General features: G+C 42.5%; 1 protein-coding gene across 3 annotated transcripts in view; it reads right to left on the bottom strand.

Annotated features, from left to right (window-relative positions):
* The window catches only part of bmp1 (bone morphogenetic protein 1), a 158,308-nt gene that overhangs the window by 47,181 nt on the left and 86,663 nt on the right, over nt 1-24,464 (bottom strand). For all 3 annotated transcript variants that reach the window (XM_062961039.1, XM_062961037.1, XM_062961038.1), the window contains exons 5-7: nt 22,431-22,609; nt 20,588-20,693; nt 364-488 (exon numbers count right to left, since the gene is read on the bottom strand). In XM_062961039.1, the coding sequence (XP_062817109.1) occupies nt 364-488; nt 20,588-20,693; nt 22,431-22,609 (410 nt within the window). The remainder of the gene's footprint in view (nt 1-363; nt 489-20,587; nt 20,694-22,430; nt 22,610-24,464) is intronic.

Here is a 24,464-nt window from a genome sequence, read left to right as displayed (position 1 = left end):
GGCCGGAATCGTGAAGCTGGAAAAAAATGTTAAATGCCTCTGGGTCTGTCTATATATGTTGTTTGTCTGTTGGCATTGAATGTTTGCCATATATATGTTCATTGTAATCCGCCCTGAGTCCCCTTCGGGGTGAGAAGGGCGGAATATAAATACTGTAAATAAATAAATAAAACAGACAAGCTTGGAGAGGCAACAGCAGTTTGCTTTTGCCTGACCCTACTGGGAAATGAAAAAAATCACATCTCTTCTCGCTATTGAGTTACTTTTGCACTTTGCACCAACTAAAGTAAACTGAGGACAAAAGGAGAAGGTGGGAGGAAGTAAAAGTTGGAGGTTGAACAGGCAGCAGTACTACTTACTTACCAGGGCATTTGTAGAGTTTACGTGCTTGAGCAATGTCTCCCTTGCTGAGTTGGTTTCGCTGGCCAATGGAAGGCTGCACTCCATTCACATTATATTTGGGAAGGATGGTGTCTAGGAAGATCCCTCTGAAACGATAGCACAGAGCAGGCCATTAATATTTCTCCGTTCCTTGGTCCAGGCGAGCAACCTTCATAGAATCATAGAATCATAGAATCGTAGAGTTGGAAGAGACCTCATGGGCCATCCAGTCCAACCCCCTGCCAAGAAGCAGGAAATCACATTCACATGGAGTGACAGTTTATTTGTGATATAGTTCGTGCAGAATTAGAACTGGGACTCAAGACTGTTTGGAAACAGGAAAAAATCAATACGGCAAACGTCGGGGTGAGTCTTGGGCTCACATGCTTCTAACCTGCAGTGCCTACCTTTCCTTTACAATGCATAGAAAATGACAGGGTTGTTGTGTGTTTTCCAGGCTGTATGGCCATGTTCCAGAAGCATTCTCTCCTGACGTTTCGCCCACATCTATGGCAGGCATCCTCAGAGGTTGTGAGGTATAGAAATGAAAATGACACTGAAAGTGGGGTGTGACTGAAATGCAGCTATTGTTGATCCGGTAGACACAGATATGCAGACAAAACTCATAACTGCCTTTTCCAAGTCTTTCCTGTTGTCTTCCCCATGTTTGTCTTGTCCTTGTTCTATGTCAAGGCATTGAATGTTTGCCTTATATGTGTAATGTGATCCGCCCTGAGTCCCCTTCGGGGTGAGAAGGGCGGAACATAAATACAGTATATAAATAAATAAATTTTAAATTACAAAGGAGAGCTGAACTCTAAACTAATAGCTCAACAGCTGCAGAGAACTCTGCTGGTCCATACACGTTTTGGCCACGTAAGGCAATCCAGTTATCAAGAAAATGCTAGCAGCATGTTAAATTATGGATCAGTTGGATCTTATGACACACGGTGTCATAATAGTGGTATTAGAGAGCATTAAATCTCTTAAGTCTATATTGCTGTAATTATTACTTTCCAGCATAAAAATGGGGATGACGCAGGAAGTGAGAGGAAACAGCAGCAGCAACAACAGCAATAATAATAATAATAATAATAATAATTATTATTATTATTATTATTATTATTATTTGTGGCTATGGCTCACGAATGGGACCCTGAAGAAGGAGACAGAAGGCCTGATCCTTGCAGCACAGGAGCAAGCCCATCAGGACAAAGGCAATTCAGGCCAAGATCGAAAAATCAGCTGATGACCCAAAATCCAGACTGTGCAAGGAAGCTGATGAAATCATGGATCATATCCTCAGCTGCTGTAAGAAAATCGCACAGACAGACTACAAACAGAGGCACAACTGTGTGGCCCAAATGATTCATTGGAACTTATGCCTCACGTACCACCTCCCAGCAGTAAAGAACTGGTGGGATCACAACCTGCAAAAGTACTGGAAAATGAGCACACAAAGATACTGTGGGACTTCCGAATCCAGACTGACAAAGTTCTGGAACGCAACACACCAGACATCACAGTTGTGGAAAAGAAAAAGGGTTGGATCATTGATGTCGTCATCCCAGGCGACAGTCGCATTGACGAAAAACAACAGGAAAAACTCAGCTGTTATCAGGACCTCAAGATTGAACTTCAAAGACTCTGGCAGAAACCAGTACTGGTGGTCCCAATGGTGATCGGCACACTGGGTGCCATGCCAAAAGATCTCAACCGGCATTTGGAAACAATAGACATTGACAAAATTACGATCTGCCAGCTGCAAAAGGCCACCCTACTGGGATTCTGCACGTATCATCCGAAAATACATCACACAGTCCTAGACACTTGGGAAGTGTTCAACTTGTGATTTTGTGATATGAAATCTAGCATATCTATCTTGTTTGCTGTGTCATACAATATAATAATAATAATAATAATAATAATAATAATAATAATAATAATAATAATAGTTTGTTTATATTCCACCCTTCTCACCTACAGCAGACATAGGCAAACATTCAATGCCTTTACAATCACATACAATGAGACACACAAACACAAACAAAGGCAAAGGTTTCTTTCATGTTCAGTTCTGGAGGCGGTGCTCATCTCTGGCTCTGGGGAGGTACTTTCTCTATTTTCAAGCAGTGGAGCCTCGATTGTCACCTCCTTGGAGCATCTCTTTGCCTTTTCCCACCGAAGCAGTACCTATTTATCTACTCACATTTGCATGCTTTCAAACTGCTAGGTCGGCAGGAGCTAGGGCTAACAGTGGGAGCTCACTCCATCTTGCGGATTTGAACTGCCTACCTTTTGGTCGGCAGTTCAGCAGCACAAGGGTTCAACCCAGGATTCCAACTCATGATGGACCTTTTCCCATATCAGACCGTACCACGATATTGTAGCAAAAATATGAGGAAATTTGACAAATTTGACAACTATAAAAAAAAATCTGTGGCAACAGCATGTGATTATAATGCATGCCAACAAAATCGATGATTCAAAGCATCATTGTAATTGAGTAATAATGATAGTTCTAACCGGAGCACATGCCCATTAGAAGTTTCACAAAAGTAGCATGGAGTTTTAGACTCACAGGTCTATTGAAGCTGGGCTTACAAAATGTTTTTATGGGGGTTTTTTGTGTGTGTAAAACAATAATAAAAGACCTCACAACCTCTGAGGATGCCTGCTGTAGATGTGGGCGAAACGTCAGGAGAGGCTGCTTCTGGGACATGGCCATACAAAACTCACAGAAACCTTTAACAACAGGTTGCTTTGAATGAGATTTTCCTGCTTCTTGCAGGGGGTTGGACTGGATGGCCCGTGAGATCTCTTCCAACTCTACGATTATATGATTCTAATAATAAAAGACTGCACAAAAATTATAGAGAGTTGTTTTGGTGATGGTGTCGCCCCTAGTGATGCCACTCCAAGGGTTTTTCCCATCTCCTGTTATTGCTCCTTATGAAATAAATAACAAATTGGGAGATACCAAGGACAGAAACTGGGATATAGAGTCATTTTGATGTCACCCGGTGTATGTAGTTTGCACCTCTGATACGCAGCCCTAGCGATGCCACTGAACATCAGGAAACCTCTCAGTACGTTTGGTAGATCCAAGGTTGGCAATGTGTATATTAAAGCTGGCCAGCTATTTTGGACTGCATCAGATCCAGAAAACTGACTTTCTTTCCTCCATTAGGGCCGGTCCTATTCCCTTTTCAAAAGGCTAGCACAGCTGTGCAATTCCACTTCCGCAATCAACTCAGCTGCAGAAAAGAGGGAAATGCAGCAAAATACCAGTCGTTGACGCCCCTGTAATTAGACTGGCAGTTTGATGGGCAGAACGGAGTGAGTCAACCAACCCTATAACCTCAAAGAAACCGCCCACAGGAACGGAGAACTTGGATGACCGAGGAAAGGGCAGGACTAGGACGGCTCATTTGACGGAAACTTCAGATGTGGCCCTGACCTCCAATGTTTGTCAGCTGCAAATAGGTACATACAGTTGGTTCGTGCTCTTTGTTGCAGTCATTTCCCAACACGAATCTCAGTCCAAATCTCAGAACCCACATGAGCACAGACGTCTACTTTGACAGGTGCAAAATGGGTACATTTATTCAGTTATTCAACACAGTGGTTTCCCAAAATAAAGCATCCATATGGACACAGAAGATGATGGTGAGTGAATACCATCACTGTTTGGGGAACCTAGTGTATACTCTGGAAATCCAGCTTTTCTCAACCCTGTAATTTCAAATCCTTTAAACTAGCCCTTGTGGTGAAGTGTGTTAAAGCGCTGAGCTGCTGAACTTGCAGACTGAAAGGTCGCAGGTTCGAATCCGGGGAGTGGAGTGAGCGCCCGCTGTTAGCTCCAGCTTCTGCCAACCTAGCAGTTCGAAAACATGTCAATTGTTTATTTTATTATGTTCTACAGGGAACTGTATTTTATTTGGATGTGTTTTATTTACAAATGATTGTATTCACCTGGGCTTGGCCCCATGTAAGCCATCCCTTGTCCCTTCAGGGAGATGGAGGCGGAGTGTACGAATAGTTATTATTATTATTATTATCATCATCATCATCATTATTGGTGACTCCAGTGGCAAAGTTTGTTAAAGTGCTGAGTTGCTGAACTTGCGGACCAAAAGGTCGCAGGTTCTAATCCAGGGAGCGGAGTGAACGCCCGCTGTTAGCTCCAGCTTCTGCCAATCTAGCAGTTCGAAAACATTTCAATGTGAGTAAATCAATAGGTACCGCTTCGGTGAGAAGGTAAGGGCGCTTCACGCAGTCATGCCTATGGCCACATGACCTTGGCGGTGTCTACGGACAACGCCGGCTCTTCGGTTTAGAAATGGAGATGAGCGCCAACCCCCAGACATGACTGGACTTAATGTCAGGGGAAACCTTTACTTTTTAAAACTAGGGATCGTTGTTGTTGTGTGCCTTCGAGTGACCCAAGGCCTATTATGAGGTTTTCTGAGTCTGGGGGTCACCCAAGAGGTTTGGAGCTCCCAGTAGCGCAATGGGTTAAACCCTTGTGCTGGCAGGACTGGTGACTTGAAAGTTGGGTTGCTGACCTGAAGGTTGCTGGTTCGAATCCAACCCGGGGAGAGCGTGGATGAGCTCCCTCTATCAGCTCCAGCTCCATGTGAGGACATGAGAGACATGAGCCCCTTACCAATTTGTAGCACTTTGGTTACCTACTTCACTCTCTAGTTTACAATTCTCACTCCATGCATTTTTTCGCCCAGTTTGCTTTTATGAGCTTGCTCAGGTTTTTAAAACTACAGTAGAGTCTCACTTACCCAAGCTAAACGGGCCGGCAGAAGCTTGGATAAGCGAATATCTTGGATAATAAGGAGGGATTAAGGAAAAGCCTATTAAACATCAAATTGGGTCATGATTTTACAAATTAAGCACCAAAACATCATGTTTTACAACAAATTTGACAGAAAAAGTAGTTCAATACACAGTAATGTTATGTTGTAATTACTGTATTTATGAATTTAGCACCAAAATGTCATGATATATTGAAAACATTGACTACAAAAATGGCTTGGATAATCCAGAAGCTGGGATAAGCAAGGCTTGGATAAGTGAGACTCTACTATATTTGTGTTACTTCTGACGTGGTTATTTTATTATGTCCTACAGGGAACTGTATTTTATTTGGATGTGTTTTATTTAGAAATGATTGTAATCACCTGGGTTTGGCCCCATGTAAGCCGCCCCGAGTCCCTTTGGGGAGATGGAGGCGGGGTGTACAAATAAAGTTTTTAAAATTATCATCATCATCATCATCATCATCATTATTGGGGACTCCGGTGACAAAGTTTGTTAAAGCGCTGAGTTGCTGAACTTGCGGACCAAAAGGTCGAAGGTTCAAATCCAGGGAGCGGAATGAGCACCCGCTGTTAGCCTCAGCTTCTGCCAACCTAGCAGTTCGAAAACATGCAAATGTGAGTAGATCAATAGGTACCGCTCCGGCGGGAAGGTACGGCACTCCATGCAGTCATGCTGGCCACATGACCTTGGAGGTGTCTATGGACAAAGCCGGCTCTTCGGCTTAGAAATGAAGATGAGCACCAACCTCCAGAGCTGGACACAACTAGACTTAATATCAAGGGGAAACCTTTACCTTTACCATTATTATTATTATTATTATTATTATTATTATTATTATTATGAAAGAAGCCTCTCACAAGGATGGTAAAAACATCAAAACATCTGTGCATCCCCTGGGCAACGTCCTTGCAGACAGCCAATTCTCTCACACTAGAAGTGACTTGCAGTTTCTCAAGTCATTCCTGACACGACAAAAAAATCCCAACATGTTTCCATAGTTGAAAGCAGAGATCTTCAATGAGTACAATCTTCATGAAAAAAAACTATACTTCTGTGTGCCTATCTTATGCCCTTAAACCAGGAAAAGGCACAAAGACAAAAAACCAAGGACATAAAACATCTCTGCAAACAAGTAAAGAGAATGTTTCCATGGAGACCCAAGCTAGGAAGGAGTGTATACAACTTGTCAGAGGAATATTTTGTTGAAGTGTGATGGTGTGGGAGGCACAGGGCTTGTTATCCGTCAGAATGGCCAAGAGAGAGTTGAGAGGAATTCTGTTTAGGGAAGGAAAAAAGGAGACAGAGGTAGAAGGCAATGGCTTTTCTGGAAGAGGTCCCCATTTGGAAATGTCATCCCTGTCTCTTGTGGGAATTCTGCCCATAAATAGTAAAATCTGTAGGTGGTACAGTAGAGTCTCATTTATCCAACGTTCTGGATTATCCAACACATTTTTGTAGTCAATGTTTTCAATACATTGTGATATTTTGGTGCTAAATTTGTAAGTACAGTAATTACTGCATAGCATTACTGCATATTGAACTACTTTTTCTGTCAAATTTGTTGTATAACTTAATGTTTTGGTGCTTAATTTGTAAAATCATAACCTAATTTGATGTTTAATAGGCTTTTCCTTAATCCCTCCTTATTATCCAACATATTCACTTATCCAAGCTTCTGCCGGCCCGTTTATGTTGGATAAGTGAGACTCTACTATATTGCCCCTTGGCAAGGGAAGCTGAAGGGAAATTTCCAGAATCCCAATATGAAAGGCTGTCTTAACGTAAAAACAAATTAAAAATGGTTGAAACAAAGGCAAAACTATGGCCAAGATACGAACTAAAATCCTGCTCTAGAAAAAGTAGTATGTCCTAAACTTTAACTAGATTTCAGAGGGATTATCACACATGTTTTGGATACAGGAGATAGAATCATAGAATCATAGAATAGTAGAGTTGGAAGAGACCTCACGGGCCATCCAGTCCAACCCCCTGCCAAGAAGCAGGAAATCGCATTCAAAGCACCCCCGACAGATGGCCATCCAGCCTCTGCTTAAAGCCTCCAAAGAAGGAGCCTCCACCACAGCCCGGGGAAGAGAGTTCCACTGGTGAACAGCCCTTCTCACAGTGAGGAAGTTCTTCCTGATGTTCAGGTGGAATCTCCTTTCCTGTAGTTTGAAGCCATTGCTCCGTGTCCTAGTCTGCAGGGCAGTAGAAAACAAGCTTGCTCCCTCTTCCCTATGACTTCCCTTCACGTATTTGTACATGGCTATCATGTCTCCTCTCAGCCTTCTCTTCTGCAGGCTAAACATGCCCAGTTCTTTAAGCCGCTCCTCATAGGGCTTGTTCTCCAGACCCTTAATCATTTTAGTCGCCCTCCTCTGGACGCTTTCCAGCTTGTCAACATCTCCCTTCAACTGTGGTGCCCAGAATTGGACACAGTCTTCCAGGTGTGGTTTGACCAAGGCAGAATAGAGGGGAGCAGGACTTCCCTGGATCTAGACGCTATTCCCCTCTTGATGTAGGCCAGAATCCCATTGGCTTTCTTAGCAGCTCCATCACATTGTTGGCTCATGTTTAACTTGTTGTCCACAAGGACTCCAAGATCTTTTTCACATGTACTGCTGTCTAGCCAGGCGTCCCCCATTCTGTATCTCTGATTTCCATTTTTTTCTGCCGAAATGAAGTATCTTGCATTTGTCCCTGTTGAACTTCATTTTGTTAGTTTCGGCCCATCTCTCTAGTCTGTCAAGATCGTTTTGAATTCTGCTCCTTTCTTCTGGAGTGTTAGCTATCCATCCCAGTTTGGTGTCGTCTGCAAACTTGATGATCGTGCCTTCTAACCCTTCGTCTAAGTTGTTAATAAAGATGTTGAACAGAACCGGGCCCAGGACGGAGCCCTGCGGCACTCCACTCGTGACTTCTTTCCAAGATGAAGACGACGCATTGGTGAGCACCCTTTGGGTTCGTTCGCTTAGCCAATTACAGATCCACCTAACCGTAGTTTTGTCTAGCCCACATTTTACTAGTTTGTTTGCCAGAAGGTCGTGGGGGACTTTGTCGAAGGCCTTACTGAAATCCAGGTAGGCTACATCCACGGCATTCCCTGTATCGACCCAACTCGTAACTCTATCGAAAAAAGAGATCAGATTAGTCTGGCATGAGATCCCAGGTTGGATTCCTAACCACTCTCATTAGATCAATTACCATTTAGGCATGAACGCTCCTGGAAATACAGCGGCACAATGGACTTCCATCACAACAGAGAGAAACTTGAATGAAGAAAGAGGAGGGATAGGAAAATCAAAGGGAAAGGTTGATTTTGCACTCCTCCTTCCCAAGGCTTGGAGATTCCACTGTCTGGCAATTAAACCTTGCCTTTAGTTGTCCATATGGATACGCTTTAGCCTGAAAGAGATGGAGAAATGGTCTATTTTCTCCAGTGACCTACACTTTCCATCCGACTGCCGTGAGCTATTTTCAGGGATATTTTCCTGGCCAGCTGCACACATTGTTACACCTTTGTCGTCTTGGCATCTCTATCTGGCAACTCAAGGCAGGAACGGAATTTGGGGAGGAGAAGAAAAGGAGGAAAGGGAAGCCGGATGAACCGAGGCTGTTACCACCACCAGCACTTTTAAGCTGATAACATGGAGTTTCCCTGCAAATCTTGGAATCTGGGCCACAAGGCAGCCAAGGCTGACAGCTGGGCTCTTGGTTTCCCAAACAGGCTTAAAAATATCAGACCTGTTCTTGGAATATGCTTGCAAAGCCGGTGGGATTAAGCAAAGCTCCTGGAAGAAAAGGCTGGCAAACATGGGAACGCAGTAAAGAAAAATGCTCCAGTTCAGTTTCCTTCTGTTTCAGGAGAGGCATTTTGGGAAATAGGACAACAGTGTCCTATTCATTTTTGAGATCTCCAAGTTTACTTCTTCTTTTGAACAGATTCTGAAGATATTGGTGAAAGAGGAGACAATAATGGTTTGTTGATTTGTTATTGCCCGAACTTTATTTTTCATCTTCATCACTATGATACTTGTCGATGGAAAGTTTCCCACCAGAGTGGAAATCATCTATCGGACAGATGGTAATCTCTTTAACCTCAGCAGACCGAAAGCCAAAACCAAGGTCACAATACCATCTGTTATAGAACTCAAATATGCCAATGATAACGTAGTCTGCGCGCATTCAAAAGACCTACAAGCCACTCTAAACACTTTATCAGAAGCATACGAGAAGCTTGGCCTCTCACTGAACATCGAGGAAACCAAAGTGCTCTTCCAGCAGTCACCAGCCAGGTCTAGATGTGAGAGAATTGGCTGTCTGCAAGGACGTTGCCCAGGGGATGCCCGAATGTTTTGATATTTTTACCATCCTTGTGAGAGGCTTCTTTCATAATAATAATAATAATAATAATAATAATAATAATAATAATAATAAAGTTCTGGAACACAACACACCAGACATCACAGTTGTGGAAAAGAAAAAGGTTTGGATCATTGATGTGGCCATCCCAGGTGACAGTTGCATTGACGAAAAACAACAGGAAAAACTCAGCCGCTATCAGGACCTCAAGATTGAACTTCAACGAATCTGGAAGAAACCAGTGCAGGTGGTCCCGGTGGTGATCGGCACATTGGGTGCCATGCCAAAAGATCTCAGCCGGCATTTGGAAACAATAGACATTGACAAAATTACGATCTGCCAACTGCAAAAGGCCACCCTACTGGGATCTGCACGCATCATTTGAAAATACATCACACAGTCTTGGACACTTGGGAAGTGTTCGACTTGTGATTTTGTGATACAAAATCCAGCATATCTATCTTGTTTGCTGTGTCATAATAAAATAATCATAATCATAATCATAATAACAACAACAACCATGGCCAGCACTTGAAAACAATTGGCACTGACAAAATTACCACCTGCCAGCTGCAGAAGGCTACCCTACTCAGATCTGCACACATTATTCGCTGATACATCACATAGTCCTAGACACTTGGGAAGTCTCCAAAATGTGATCCATTACAACAGATGGCATAGTGATCTTGTTTACTGTGTACTAATCTTGTTGTGCATCAAATAATAATAATAATAATAATAATAATAATAATAATAATAATAGTAACAACTGTCGTGAACTGCTTGCAAAGACTGTGGCACAAGACAGTCAAGGTGATCCCAGTGGTGATCGGCACACTGGGTGCAGTGCCTAAAGACTTTGGCCTGCACTTGAACACAATAGGCGCTGACAAAATTACCATCTGCCAGCTGCAAAAGGCCACCTTACTGGGATCTGCACGCATTATTTGCCAATACATCACACAGCCCTAGCCACTTGGGAAGTGTCCAGCGTGTGATCCAGTACAACAGCCAGCAGAGTGTCTGCTGTGGACTCATCTTGTTGTGCATTTGGAAACAATAGACATTGACAAAATCACAATCTGCTAACTGCAAAAGGCCACCCTACTGGGATCTGCACGCATCATCCGAAAATACATCACACAGTCCTAGACACTTGGGAAGTGTTCGACTTGTGATTTTGTGATATGAAATCCAGCATATCTATCTTGTTTGCTGTGTCATAATAAAATAATAATAATTTAGCCACCAATGGCATTTGGTGTATCAAACTGGACAGAACAGAATTCAGTGCCTCCAAATTGCATTTGCATAGGAAAACTCAAGGCTATTATCAGCTTTTAATGGCACAAGCCAAAAGAATGGCAATGTAAATGTTAAGGGACCTTGCTCAAAAGGTGCTTTTGAAACCTCAGTCTCTCATCCACTGCAGCTGGGGTTGCATTAGTCTTCCAGAAGAGACCCAAAGGCACATATACTTGGCAGCTTGGTATAAGGCCGACAATAATATTACGCGTCTGAGCATGCTAACTGAGCGGCAGAAATGTGCTGAGCAAGAATCAGCGTTCTGCCAGTCACACCCTCCTTGCCTGCGGCACCGCAAAAATCCTTGCACTTAAGCTTGGCTTTCCAGCCCAGAAAGGGCGACAAGCCCAACAATAATGAAAGATAATGGAGAGACAAGAGGCTCCGCGGATGACAGCATGTGCCTCACGACAGGCAAAGGCATGTTCTGGTGAGAGAGAGGTTTGTGGCTGAATGTAAACAGGTTCAAGGTAAGCCATAGCTAAGCTTTGCTCCATTGGTTCTATTCCAGGAGTTCCAGTGCAAAGCAATTAACAATTTACCCTCTAAAGGTTCATCTGCACTGGGGCATAAATGCAGCTTGACACCACTTGAACCACCATGGCTCAAAGCTATGGAGTCATTGGAGTTGTAGTTGCCAAAGAGTGATGGTGTCTCACCAAATTCGACAGGATTGAGCCACGACAGTACCAAACTGTATTAATTATACAGTGGGGATGCACCCAAATCCCCAATATTGAGTGGATGGTTTTCAGCGCAAAGGCACATCTATAGGCAGGCATAAGACACACTTCTCCATGAGTGAAAATATAATCAATGGTTACGCTCATAGATGCAAAGCAACAGGTCTGGACCAACAATGCAGCCTATTTTAAACACTCAGGAAGAGGGTTAACATTTCTCCTCCTAAAATTACTGCAACCCAAACTCTAAGGCAATGATGGGCAACCTTTTGCGCTTGGTGTGTCAAAATTCACCAAAAAACCTAGCATGACTTGGGTGGTGTGTCACTTCGAGAAAAAACCCATAATTTTGCAATATGTATAGTTTAAATAACAAAAATATATAATTGTAATATATAACTGTATTTAATAAATCAAAAACTATTTACTGCCATTATTTCCATGTACAACAATCTATGGTACCTCTTGCAGTTTCCACGCTGATTTCTCTCTATTCTAGTTTCAATGTAGTCATGAATAATGAATAATATAATAATAATATCATAGTAATAAAATGAGAATATACTACAATAATAATAGAATCTATATATATAAATGAGTGATGGCATCATGGCGACCCACAAAACAACAAAACTACAGGCCCCCCAACCTCCAAATTTGCCAACACAACCCATCATCCACGCCTCTAGGTTGATACAACAAAAAGAAAAGAAAAATAAAGTCCTAATTAGAGGGAGAGAAATAATTGTTTTTATGCAATAGCTGCCAGTTAGAAGGCTAAGCTCCGCCCACTTGATCTGCTGACAGAAGGCTAAGCTATGCCTACTTGGTCTCCTAGCAACCCACTCTACCCAGGGCCTCAGTTTCGCTGTTTAGTTTAAATTAGAAATGGTCAGAACATTAGAGAGTCATCTCTGGTTGCTTGAGAGTTTGTATTAATCCTATGACAGTTGGCTCTCATTTAACCGGCACCTGTGGGGAGCGGTCGATGTTGGATAACTGAGAGGTGACTAATAACAGCATGCACACTTGCCACACTTGCCACACCGAGACTATTCAGTGTATTCCAGCTCACCAAACTAGGATTACAATAGGAAGAAAACGGTCACACTTTGCGGCTGCAAGGCTATTCACTGCTAATCCACCTGGCCAACAAACAAATCCAAAAAGCCACAGCAATGCGTGGCCGGGCACAGCTTGTCTATATATATAAATGGAGAATGGCATCGCTCCACCGGGCAAAACAACAAAACTAAAGGCCCCCCAACCTAGAAAATTGACAACACAACCCCTCATCCACGTCTCTACGTTCTTACAAACAAACTACACATGCCTAACCTCCATGGGGCCAAAAAACCCCCCCAAAAACCGGAATGCACCCCTTTGTGACCCACCTTGATTGACACTAAACAGCCTTGCAGCTTCAAAGCCAGGCTACCTCCTAGGCCACAGCAAAAAAAAAACAAAAAAACAACAACAACAACAAACACCACTTCAGTGTGAATTTTAAACCATTGTGTAGAAGGGGCCTCATATAATCCTGTTCCAGGCAAATCATATAACATTATAACAATATAATGTATAATAATTACTGTGCTCTAATACACAACAATATAATCTCTAAAATCAGGACACTAAATAAACAACAACACTCAGAACACAGGGGAATTCCACACAGGAAACAACCAGGCCCAGCTAACACCTCCCAACAAAGGATTCTCTCACGCAGGAAGCAGCCAGGCTTGGAAGCTACAAGACCATTCAATGCTAAACAACTTAAATAATCCCACCCAGCTAACATGTCCCAGTAAAGGATTCTTCCGGGTACTAACCAGGCAGACCTTGAAGCTGCATGCCTATTCAATGCTAATCAAGGAGATCCATGGCAACACTTGCCTCAACCAGACAAAAGTTGTTTCTACCACACTGCACGTTATTCCACACATATATCAACCCCTTTGTGGCCCACCTTGATTAACACTGAACAGCCTTGCAGCTTCAAAGCCAGACTTTGGAAATCACGAGGCTACTCCATCTCATTCAACCTGGCCTAGCAAGTATACCCTATGTAGAAAACGGCCAGACTTTCAAGCAACAAGGCTATTCACTGCAATTCCAATTGGCCACAGCAACGCGTGGCAGGGCACAGCTAGTAATCTATATATATATAAATGAGTGATGGCATCACGGCGACCAACAAAACAACAAAACTACAGGCCCCCCAACCTCGAGGGAAGGGGGTGAAATAACCGGGAAAGGACAGGTCACCTTTGCCTCAGCTGGGAAACAAACTACAATCCATGCGTCAAACTGCATTCGGCACATTGGAGAAAAGCTGTGAATTTAATTAAGTTTGGAGTGGGAACAAGATGACAAGGACAAATGAGAATTATCATCCTTCTTTTTTCACAGTTTTCTCCATCCCTTCAGTTGAGAGCAGATGAACTGGAAGGGAACCGAGAAAAGAGATGGAATATCTGTGGGTGACAATGACATATCTACTTATGGTTGGGCATTGGAGAGAAACTATTCGTTTCCATCAAACTTGTAGATGTGAGTAGATGCAGCATTTCCTATCACACTGTCAGGGAAAGCGGTGTCAGAAGACCAAGAGAAAAGGTACATACAGAGGGAAGAACTTCAAGGTGGAGTGCAAAGTTCCCGTTTTGTTCTGCTCTCTATTTTATTTTTGCAATATGGCAGAGACCTATAGTCGTTTTATGGACAGGTGAAGATTTGAAACCTGGACTATCTAATCCTAACCTGCCATAGTTAAAGTATTTTGTGGAAGTACAATTCCTGGATACAAGTCGGAGCCCCAGTGGCAAAGTGGGTTAAAGCACTGAGCTGCTGAACTTGTAGACTGAAAGGTCCCAGGTTCAAATCCCGAGAGCGGAGTGAGCGCCCGCTGTTAGCTCTAGCTTCTGCCAACCTAGCAGTTCGAAAACATGCCAATGTGAGTAGATCAATAGGTACCGCTCCGGCGGGAAGGTAACGGCGCTCCATGCAGTCATGCCGGCCACATGACCTTGGAGGTGTCTACGGACAACGCCGGCTCTTCGGCTTGAAAATGGAGATGAGCACCAACCCCCAGAGTGTGAGTAGATCAATAGGTACCACTCCGGCAGGAAGGTAACGGCGCTCCATGCAATCATGCTAGCCACATGACCTTGGAGGTGTCTACGGACAACGCCGGCTCTTCGGCTTGAAAATGGAGATGAGCACCAACCCCCAGAGTCAGACATGACTGGACTTAATGTCAGGGGAAACCTTTACCTTTTTTTTTTTTGGTATACCAATAGTTAGTCCCTTCCTTTTATCACCTTTTTCTTTCCTAAACGATTGTACCCTGACCCTTTTATGTAACTCACTTGGAAAATTTGAATTAAAAATATCCAAAAATAAATAAATAAATTTATGGTGGTCATGCCAAAAAAAGCAGATTTTTGGAAAAAATATCCCTGCCAAATGCCAAAAATTCTTAAAAAAATCTTTCCCTATGAAACCGGAATATTACCTATTGGGCATGTTTGATTTGGGATTATTTGCAGATCGAAATTTGGACAAAATATTTACTTTTTTGACAACAGCAGCGAGAATAGTCTTTACCCAAAGATGGAAGATAGACACTACTCCTGAAATGAAGGATTGGATCATCAAGATCATGGATTTAAAAGATATGGATAAGTTAACATTCCTATTGAAAGAAAATTGTGGCAGTGGATTGAAAAAAACAGACTGGTCATTATTAGAAAACTACCTTAAAAAATATTAAAGATGTAAGGGGGAAAGAACTTATACTTGCTATTATGATGACTTTAATAAATTGTTGTTTCACAGGAGGAGTGAGAGCGGAAGTCATCGAATACCCCCCCCCTTTTTTTTCTTCTTTTTCTCTACTATTGTATTTCATACTTTCCTATACATTTATTGTTCCCCCACTTTCATGTAATATAACGGTTTTTGGCTGTTTTATTTTTTAAATGTTTTCTTGCTTCTTCCTTCTTTCTTCCTACTTTTCTATATTTTATATCGTTCCCCCACTTTTTATGTATTGTATAATATCTTTCTTGTTTAATAAAAATTAGATACAAAAATTAAAACCAAATAAAATAAATAAATAAATAAATAAGACGTGCTTTCACTTCCAAAGAAAAGGAGCATCTTATGTTCAAACAGGACGAGGATGGAGATCAGGGGGGATTATTCCGCAGGTGGGGATTCTGCCCACGTCAGCCGTTTTTCCTCCTCACTGCCCCTGACAGCAGTCCTGTCCCTGTTCTCCGGCCCGTTTGTCCCCCCAAGTCCTTCTGTGTGCCCTCCGGCACCAGCGCATTCATTGCTTCATGAATGAGGCAGCTGTCTGCTTTCTCTCCCAAGCGCTGCAGCCCTCGCCCGGGCACACGCAGGAGCACATTCAGCCGTTCTTTCTGTGCCCGGTTGCGCCTGGACTCAGAAAGACCCACTGCGGTGCTATTCAAGGGCCGGGCGAAGAGAGAAGGGACCCTGCCTGGCATCCTGGGCACGAGAACCCCTTCCTGCGGCTTGGAAGAAAAGAGACAAAGAACAGACGGAAGGCTAGAAGTCTCTTGACATTGGCCACATACAGAATGTTTGGGTAGGATTATGTGTGTGTGTTAGAGATTTCCGTCGACTGGACCTCTCAAGGAATACCGTGTCCAGTTCTGAGCTGAAACAATTCAAGACAAACTGGAAGGTGTCCCAAGAAGAGTGGGCCAAATGGTTTGAAGTCTGGAAGTCAAGCAATATAAGGAGTCGGGTGTGTTCAGCAAAAGGTCCCAGGTTCAAATCCCAGGAGCAGAATGAGCGCCTGCTGTTAGCCCCAGCTCCTGCCAACCTAGCAGTTCGAAAGCATGCAAATGTGAGTAGATCAATAGGTACCACTCTGGTGGGAAGGTAACGGTGTTCCATGTAGTCATGTTGGCCACATGACCTGGAGATGTCTATGGACAATGCCGGCTCTTTGGCTTAGAAATGGAGATGAGCACCAACCCCCAGAGTCGGACTTAACGTCAGGGGAAACCTTTACCTAATCTCTTCATTTTCTCCTCTCCATGCTGAACATAGATAAGGTAAACATAGATGTGATTTTATTTTGCAATGGTATTTGTTTTATATGAATTGTTGTTTTGTAGATTTTTTTTTATATGAATTGTTGTTTTTACATTGTTTTTAGGCATTGAATTTTTGCCTATTTATTGTAAGCCACTTTGAGTCCCCTCGGGGAGAAAGGCGGGGTAAAAGTGATGTAAATAAATAAATATATAAATAAATAAGGTAAAGGTTTACCCTGATGTTAAGTCCAGTCATGTCTGACTCTGGGTGTTGGTGCTCATCTCCATTTCTAAGCCAAAGAGCCGGCGTTGTCCATAGACACTTCCAAGGTTATGTGGCCGGCATGACTGCATGGAGAGCCGTTACCTCCCCGCCGGAGCGGTACCTATTGATCTACTCACATTGTCATGTTTTCGAACTGCTAGGTTGGCAGGAGCTGGGGCTAACAGCGGGCACTCATTCTGCTCTCGGGATTTGAACCCGGAACCTTTTGGTCCGCAGGTTCAGCAGCTCAGCGCTTTAACACACTGTGCCACCAGAGGCCCATTGATTAGTCATGTTCTAATATTTGAAAGGATGTCATACTGAAGATAGAGCCAGTTTGTTCCCTGATACTACATTAAGACACAACGGAGCAATGGATCAAAATTGTAGGAAAAAATGTTCCACCTAAACATTATGAAAAACCTCTTGATGGCAAGAGCTGTTTGATTGTGGAATACGCTGACTGTTGAGTCTGGCAGTCTCCTTCTTTGGAGCTTTTCCAACAGCGGCTGGACGGTCATCTGTTGGGAGAGCTTGGATTGGGTATTTCCACATGGCAGAAAGGGTTTAAACTGGATGGCCTTTGAGGTGCCTTCCAACTCTGTGAATCTATCATTCTGTGATTATTATTATTTTTGTATTCTTAGGCAGGGTTTCATAATCGTATTGATTCCCTGTCACATCCACTACACCAGTGGGTCTCAATCTGTGGGTCTCCAGATGTTTTGGCCTTCAACTCCCAGCTTTCCTTTCTCTACCTCCTTGACCAATCTATCGTCCTTTCTCTGCTAACCGCTCTGCCTTCTAAATTTCAATTTATAATACGAAACAAGAAATAATCCTCTTCCCAGGTTGTTGTATGTTTTCCAGGCTGCATGGCCATGTTCCAGAAGTATTCTCTCCTGACGTTTCGCCCACATCTATGGCAGGGGAAACATCATAACCTCACAGGATGCCTGCCTTAGATGTGGGCAAAACATCAGGAGAGAATACTTCTGGAACATCGCCATACAGCCCGGAAAACATACAACAACCCTGTGATCCCGGCCATGAAAGCCTTCGACAACACAAATCATCTTACAAACTACGAACACAGACAACAACGATGTTCAGTATGTTGATGCTTTGGATCCTGAGAATCTATTGCAATACCTATACAACAAAAGTCATCAAATTAGGGCATGTAGGTTTTCCTACCACCTTGTCAAACGCCATAAAAATCATCCTGATATTGTGAAAAAGCTGGTCATGTGCCCATTCAGTGCCCATCATCAAAGCTCAGTCAACATATCGCAAGCCGTGATGATAAAAAAAACATCGAGCAGGATGGACAGAATAACTATAAAAGAGAAATTATTGCCATATATTCTTCATGGCAAGTGGGATACAAGAACCATCACATCATTTGCTTGTGCGATGTTGCTGTTTTCTATGGAAGTGCAAGACATTTTATGCAAGACATAAAATGTGCAAGACATTTTATGCAAGATTGCTGGTTCTTTGTATAGAACAGTGGTTCTCAACCTATGGATCTCCAGATGTTTTGGCCTTCAACTCCCAGAAATCCGAACAGCTGGTAAACTGGCTGGGATTTCTGGGAGTTGTAGGCCAAAACACTATCTACTGTAAGTTGTTTCCTCTCTTTCGTCTCCCAAATATCCTTCTAGTACTACATTGGACAAAGGCCTGGAGGTCCCGGAGAATAAGTGCCAAACCCTCTTCCCATGTCAAATCTTTATAATCCAGCAACCAGGTGCTAAATGCACATTATATCATCTCTATAAGGGAAGGAGAGAGAGGGGAAGATGGAGAAAGGCTGAGATTTTGGCTCTGGCTCCTAGACTTTACTTTGTATGTGGTCCTTTGGGGCTCCGTGTCAAACCTGCTACAGGACTTTCCAGATGCTGTAAACGTGATGCTTGCACCAGGAGGAACATAAAAAACACACTCACAAATTAAAGAAAAGAGGTGTCCTGACACTTTGAAACAAACTGTCAAGAAAACAGCCAGCCGCTATGACGTTTGTGGCAACTGGGGATTTTGTTACAAAACAACATTCTGTGTCTTTTTTTTTGTTGACAAGAAAAAGGCCGTTTTTGCCCAAACTACTCAAACCAACCCAGTTATGTTGTGCAAACATATCTGCATAAGATACATTGCTTTCTACTGATGTCAAAGCAGGCGATTTTAGATACTCTTTGCGCCCTTCTACACTGTTATATAATCCAGATTATAATCTGGATTTTATATGGCAGTGTAGAAGAGCTTTAGGTAAAGGTAAAGGTTTCCCCTGACGTTTTGTCGAAGGCTTTCATGGCCGGAATCACAGGGTGGTTGTATGTCTTTCAGACTGTGTGGCCATGTTCCAGAAGTATTCTCTCCTGACATTTCGCCCACATCTATGGCAGGCATCCTCAGAGGTTGTGAGGTATGGATAAACTAAGTAAGGAAAGGAAAGAATATATATCTGTGTAGAGTCCAGGGTGTGGCAAGAGTCCTTTGTCACTGGGAAGCCAGCATTAATGTTTCAGTTAATCACCCTAACTAGCATTGGAAAGGTTTTTGTCTCTTGCCTGGAGGCATCCTTTGTTCAGTCATTAGCTGTGCCCTCAGAGTGTTGGTTCCCATCTACTGTTTTGATTTTAGAGTTTTGTAATACTGGTAGCCAGATTTTGTTCATTTTCATGGTTTCTTCCTTTCTGTTGAAATTGTCCAATGGACCCATTGAAATCCACAAGCATGTGGACAATTTCAACAGAAAGGAACAAAGGACTCTTGCCACACCCTGGACTCTACACAGATATATATTCTTTCCTTTCCTTACTTAGTTTCTCCATACCTCACAACCTCTGAGGATGCCTGCCATAGATGTGGGCGAAACGTCAGGAGAGAATACTTCTGGAACATGGCCATACAGCCCGAAAGACATACAACAACCCTGTTTCCCCTGACGTTAAGTCCAGTCGTGTCCGACTCTGGGGGTTGGTGCTCATCTCCATTTCTAAGCCGAAGAGCCGGCGTTGTCCACAGACACCTCCAAGGTGATGTGGCCAGCATGACTGCATGGAACGCCGTTACCTTCCCGCTGGAGCGGTACTTATTAATCTACTCACATTGGCATTCGAACTGCTAGGTTGGCAGAAGCTGGAGCTAACAGCGGGAGCTCACTCCGCTCCCCGGGTTTGAAGCTGGGACCTTTTGGTTTGCAAGTTCAGCAGCTCAGTGCTTTAACACACTGAGCCACTGGAGGCTTTAGAGACAATGAAATGGGTAGAGCAGGCATGGGCAAACTTCAGCCCTCCGTGAGTTTTGGACTTCAATTCCCACAATTCCTAACCACCGGTAGACTGTTAGGAATTGTGGGAGTTGAAGTCCAAAACACATGGAGGGCCAAAATTTGCCCATGCCTGGGGTAGAGCCATGTAGCAATGGGAACAGATGAGCGTATTAAGACGTGGGATCCTACGGGGCCCTTAAACAGCCATGAATGAACTTCACGTATGTCTGACCTGCCTTAAGGCATGGATGCAACTGGGAGATGGATATCTCTCTTCCTCTGCTTTGTGATTGGGAAGAAAGATCTACCTAAAAGTAGGGAAACGATTCACTTCCAAGTTTTGCAAGAAAAGCGAAGTCCACCCATGCAGGCAAGTAAACAATGAAAGAACAGGGACTCTCACTTGGAGAAGGTGTTTCTGGCGTAGTGCATGATGCTGTCGAAATCATAGATCTCGTCCAAGGAGTCCACATCTTCTCGCTCCATCTTCAGGAAGTTATACTCCTGTCCTGTGGAAACAACCCGAGGAAGAAGGATGAGTATTGCAAGTGCTGAATGGACAGTAACTATCTGTCCTTGGAAGGAGTGTGATAAATATGTTGAGTGCATTGAATGAAATCGTAGGATTGGTGTATGACTGGGATCTGGCAAAGACGGAAGACACCATCCTAAGAAGATTGAAGCCTAAAATTGGCATGATGGAAAACTGCAAAAGGAGGTGAAGAATACATGAACTTATAAAAAGGCTGATGGAAAAACGACTAAACTGCTGAACTACTGACATGACCAGAGACAACAATTAACTGTGGTTGAAAACAACATGTTTACATAGCCAGAAGCTAATTGGACAGTAAAAATAGAAGAAACAGATAGCGAGTTATGAGAAGCACCCATTAAGAAAGAAGAAATAGAACAAGTAATTAGGAAATTAAAAATTGGGAAAGCACCTGGACCTGATGGGCTGGGCCCAAAATATTATAAAACATTTGAAGCAATGATAACTCTAAAATTATTAGAATTATTCAATGCAATCATGGATGGAGAACGAATACCAGGACCATGGAAACAATCATTAACAATACTATTACCCAAACCAAAAAAAGACTTGACAGACACTGGTTCTTACAGACCAATATCATTAATTAATCAAGATGCCAAAATTTTAACAGCGATTATTACCAATAGAATGAGCAACTTTATGTATAGCCAGAGACAATGATTCTTTAAAGTAAGCCAACACAATGGTTGTGTTGTCGAAGGCTTTCATGGCCGGAATCATTGGGTTGTGGTGAGTTTTCCAGGCTGTACAGCCATGTTCCAGAAACATTTTCTCCTGATGTTTTGCCCGCATCTAGGAAACCATGAAAATGAACAAAATCTGGCTACTAGTACAGTAGAATCTCACTTATCCAACATAAACGGGCCAGCACAATGTTGGATAAGCGAATATGTTGGATAAATAAATAAAGCACCAAAACATCATGTTATACAACAAATTTGACAGGAAAAGTAGTTCAATATGCAGTAATGCTATGTAGTAATTACTGTATTTACGAATTTAGCACCAAAATATCACGATGTATTGAAAACATTGACTACAAAAATGCGTTGGATAATCCAGAACGTTGGATAAGTGAATGTTGGATAAGTGAGCCTCTACTGTATTAAACAAACTCTAAAATGAGGACAGCAAATAAAGAACAACACTCAAAAGACTTGCAGCTTCAAATACTGGCTGATTCCTGAAAACAGAAATTTTTCCAGACATGAAACAATCAGGGCCAGTTAACACCTCCCAACAAAGGATTCCCCCAAGCAGGAAACAGCCAGGCTTAAGCAACTGAGGGGGAAAAGGAAGGGGCCTAAGGCTGTTAGGAATTGTGGGAGTTGAAGTCCAAAACACCTGGAGGGCCCAAGTTTGCCCATGACTGATATACATGCAAAAGCTTTAGGCTCTAATAATTAGCAGATATAACTGAAAACTGAAAAGTTTTAATGAATCACCACGTTTTCACTTGGCGCCAGAATGCCAGCAATATTGATACCAGTTGGACCTTCCAAGTGGGAGGATTTTATAACTAGGTGAAGGCATATATAAAATGGGATATAATGGAAGAACAGTGAATTTGAGAGGGGAACACATGAAGTTTCTTCACTTCTGGTGCTGGACTTGTGATGTTTGCTCTCTTTGGATAAATGGCAGGAGGACGAATGGGAAGGAGACAGGTAGAAGACGGAGACTTTACCTGGCTGGATGTTTTCTCGGTAAATGGAGACATGGTCATCTCGGTCGGGGCGGGTGTGCTCATGCCAGAAGCCAATGACGTGGCCCAGTTCGTGGACCACGATCCCAAATTTGTCACAGTTTTTCCCAACGGAGATGGCCTGAGGGCCTCCGCCTCTGCGCCCCACGTAGGAACAGCACCTGGATGGAGAGCAGGATTAAATCCACTGCATTTTGTAGTTTGTGGGCATACGGTTACTATACTTTATGGGCATATTTTGCGGGCATGAAGTTACTATACTAATAAAGTCCTATACTTTATTATTTGTGGGGAAAATAGCAAAGATAGGAGCTTTGCAGTTGTTTAATTTGGAAGAAAACCTTGAGATGCTCTCCCAGAATAACTGAGCAAGATCTCAGCGGGAGAGGTCTCTTTCTTTCTCTCAAGCTACTCCAGCCTAACATTTACACTTAATGCAGTGTAATGCAGTTTGACACCACTTTAACTGCAATGGAACCCTGGGAGTTGCAGTTTAACAAGGTCTTGAGCCTTCTCTGTCAAACCATTTTGGACCTCACGAAACTATCAGTCCCATGAATCCATAGCATTGATCCACAGTGGGTTAAACCACCAACTATAGAAGATCCTGCCAACCGGAAGGTTATTATTATTATTATTATTATTATTATTATTATTATTATTATTATCATCTTCATTTCTATCCTGTTCTTCTCACCCTGCAGGGGACTCAGTGCAGCTTACAACATACATTTAGGCAAAAATTCAATGCCTCATTAGACAAAGCATAAAATCAATAAAAACAATCAACATATAAATACAATTTAAAACCATTAACATTCAGATATTAAAACATAAAACAGCATCTAGGTACACCCTACTAGCTGCTGCAGCCCCCTCCCTCTCCCGTCATGGTCTTAAGGTCTTCTTTGGCTCCCTTGGATAGTTGGCAGTTCAAGCCGCAGTTGGGGTGAGCTCCCGCCGTCAGCCCCAGCTTCTTCCTACCTAGCCGTTCGAAAGCAACAATGTAAGTAGATAAATAGGTGCCGCTTTGGCAGGGAGGTAAAAGGTGTTCTGAAAAACATGCGGGCAAAATCCAACCATGGATGACGTAGAAAAATGAAACAACAGCACCTCCCCATGGCTGAGTCGAGCATAGCCGGATGCCGGAGGTGAAAAAAGGGAAATCTCACTTCTGTTTTTGTATTTTGTCTTTGTCAATTGTATAATGGCGTTGAATGTTTGCCATATATGTACCTGTAAGTCCCCTTGGGGAGATAGAGCAGAATATAAATAAAGCCTATTATTATTATTATTATTATTATTATTATTATTATTATTATTATTATTATTATTATTACTAGCTGTGCCCGGCCATGCATTGCTGTGGCAAAGTGGTGGTGGTATTGGTTAAAAATTGTTGTGTAATTTTTATTTGACGTTATTTGCATTTTTTTATTAATTTTATTGTAAGTTATATTTTTATTTATTATATTTTATTATTTTCTTGTATTATTTTTAGTTATTTTCTGTTATTATATTATTTTATTGTGTTAATTTTTAGTGTTTTTTATTATTTTTTATTGGGTTGCTAGGAGACCAAGTTGGAGGAGCTTAGCCTTCGAACTGGCAGCAATTGGATAAAAACAATTATTCCTCTCTCTCTAGTTAGGACTTTATTTTTCTTTTCTTTTTGTTGTATCAACCTAGAGGCGTGGATGATGGGTTGTGTTGTCAAATTTCGAGGTTGGGGGGCCTGTAGTTTTGTTGTTTTGTGGGTCGCCGTGATGCCATCACTCTTTTATATATATAGATTATTATTATTATTATTATTATTATTATTATTATTAAATAGGAGTCAAACTGCATCAATTCCACGGCGTAGATGTATCCTTAGCCTATGCAAATCTCAGTGCACAAAGAAATGTATTTCAGAGAATTGCATTTCCAGAAGAGCCACCAGACTGAATGCCACCAGACAGCAGACAGTGTAGGATGAGCAATCGGCTGCCTCTGACCCACTAGTTGAATGCATTA

Source organism: Anolis carolinensis, unplaced genomic scaffold (assembly GCF_035594765.1).
Source record: "Anolis carolinensis isolate JA03-04 unplaced genomic scaffold, rAnoCar3.1.pri scaffold_8, whole genome shotgun sequence".
Taxonomy (NCBI): domain Eukaryota; kingdom Metazoa; phylum Chordata; class Lepidosauria; order Squamata; family Dactyloidae; genus Anolis; species Anolis carolinensis.
Note: the sequence above shows the minus strand (reverse complement) of the source record. Positions and strands in the feature narration are given on the sequence as shown.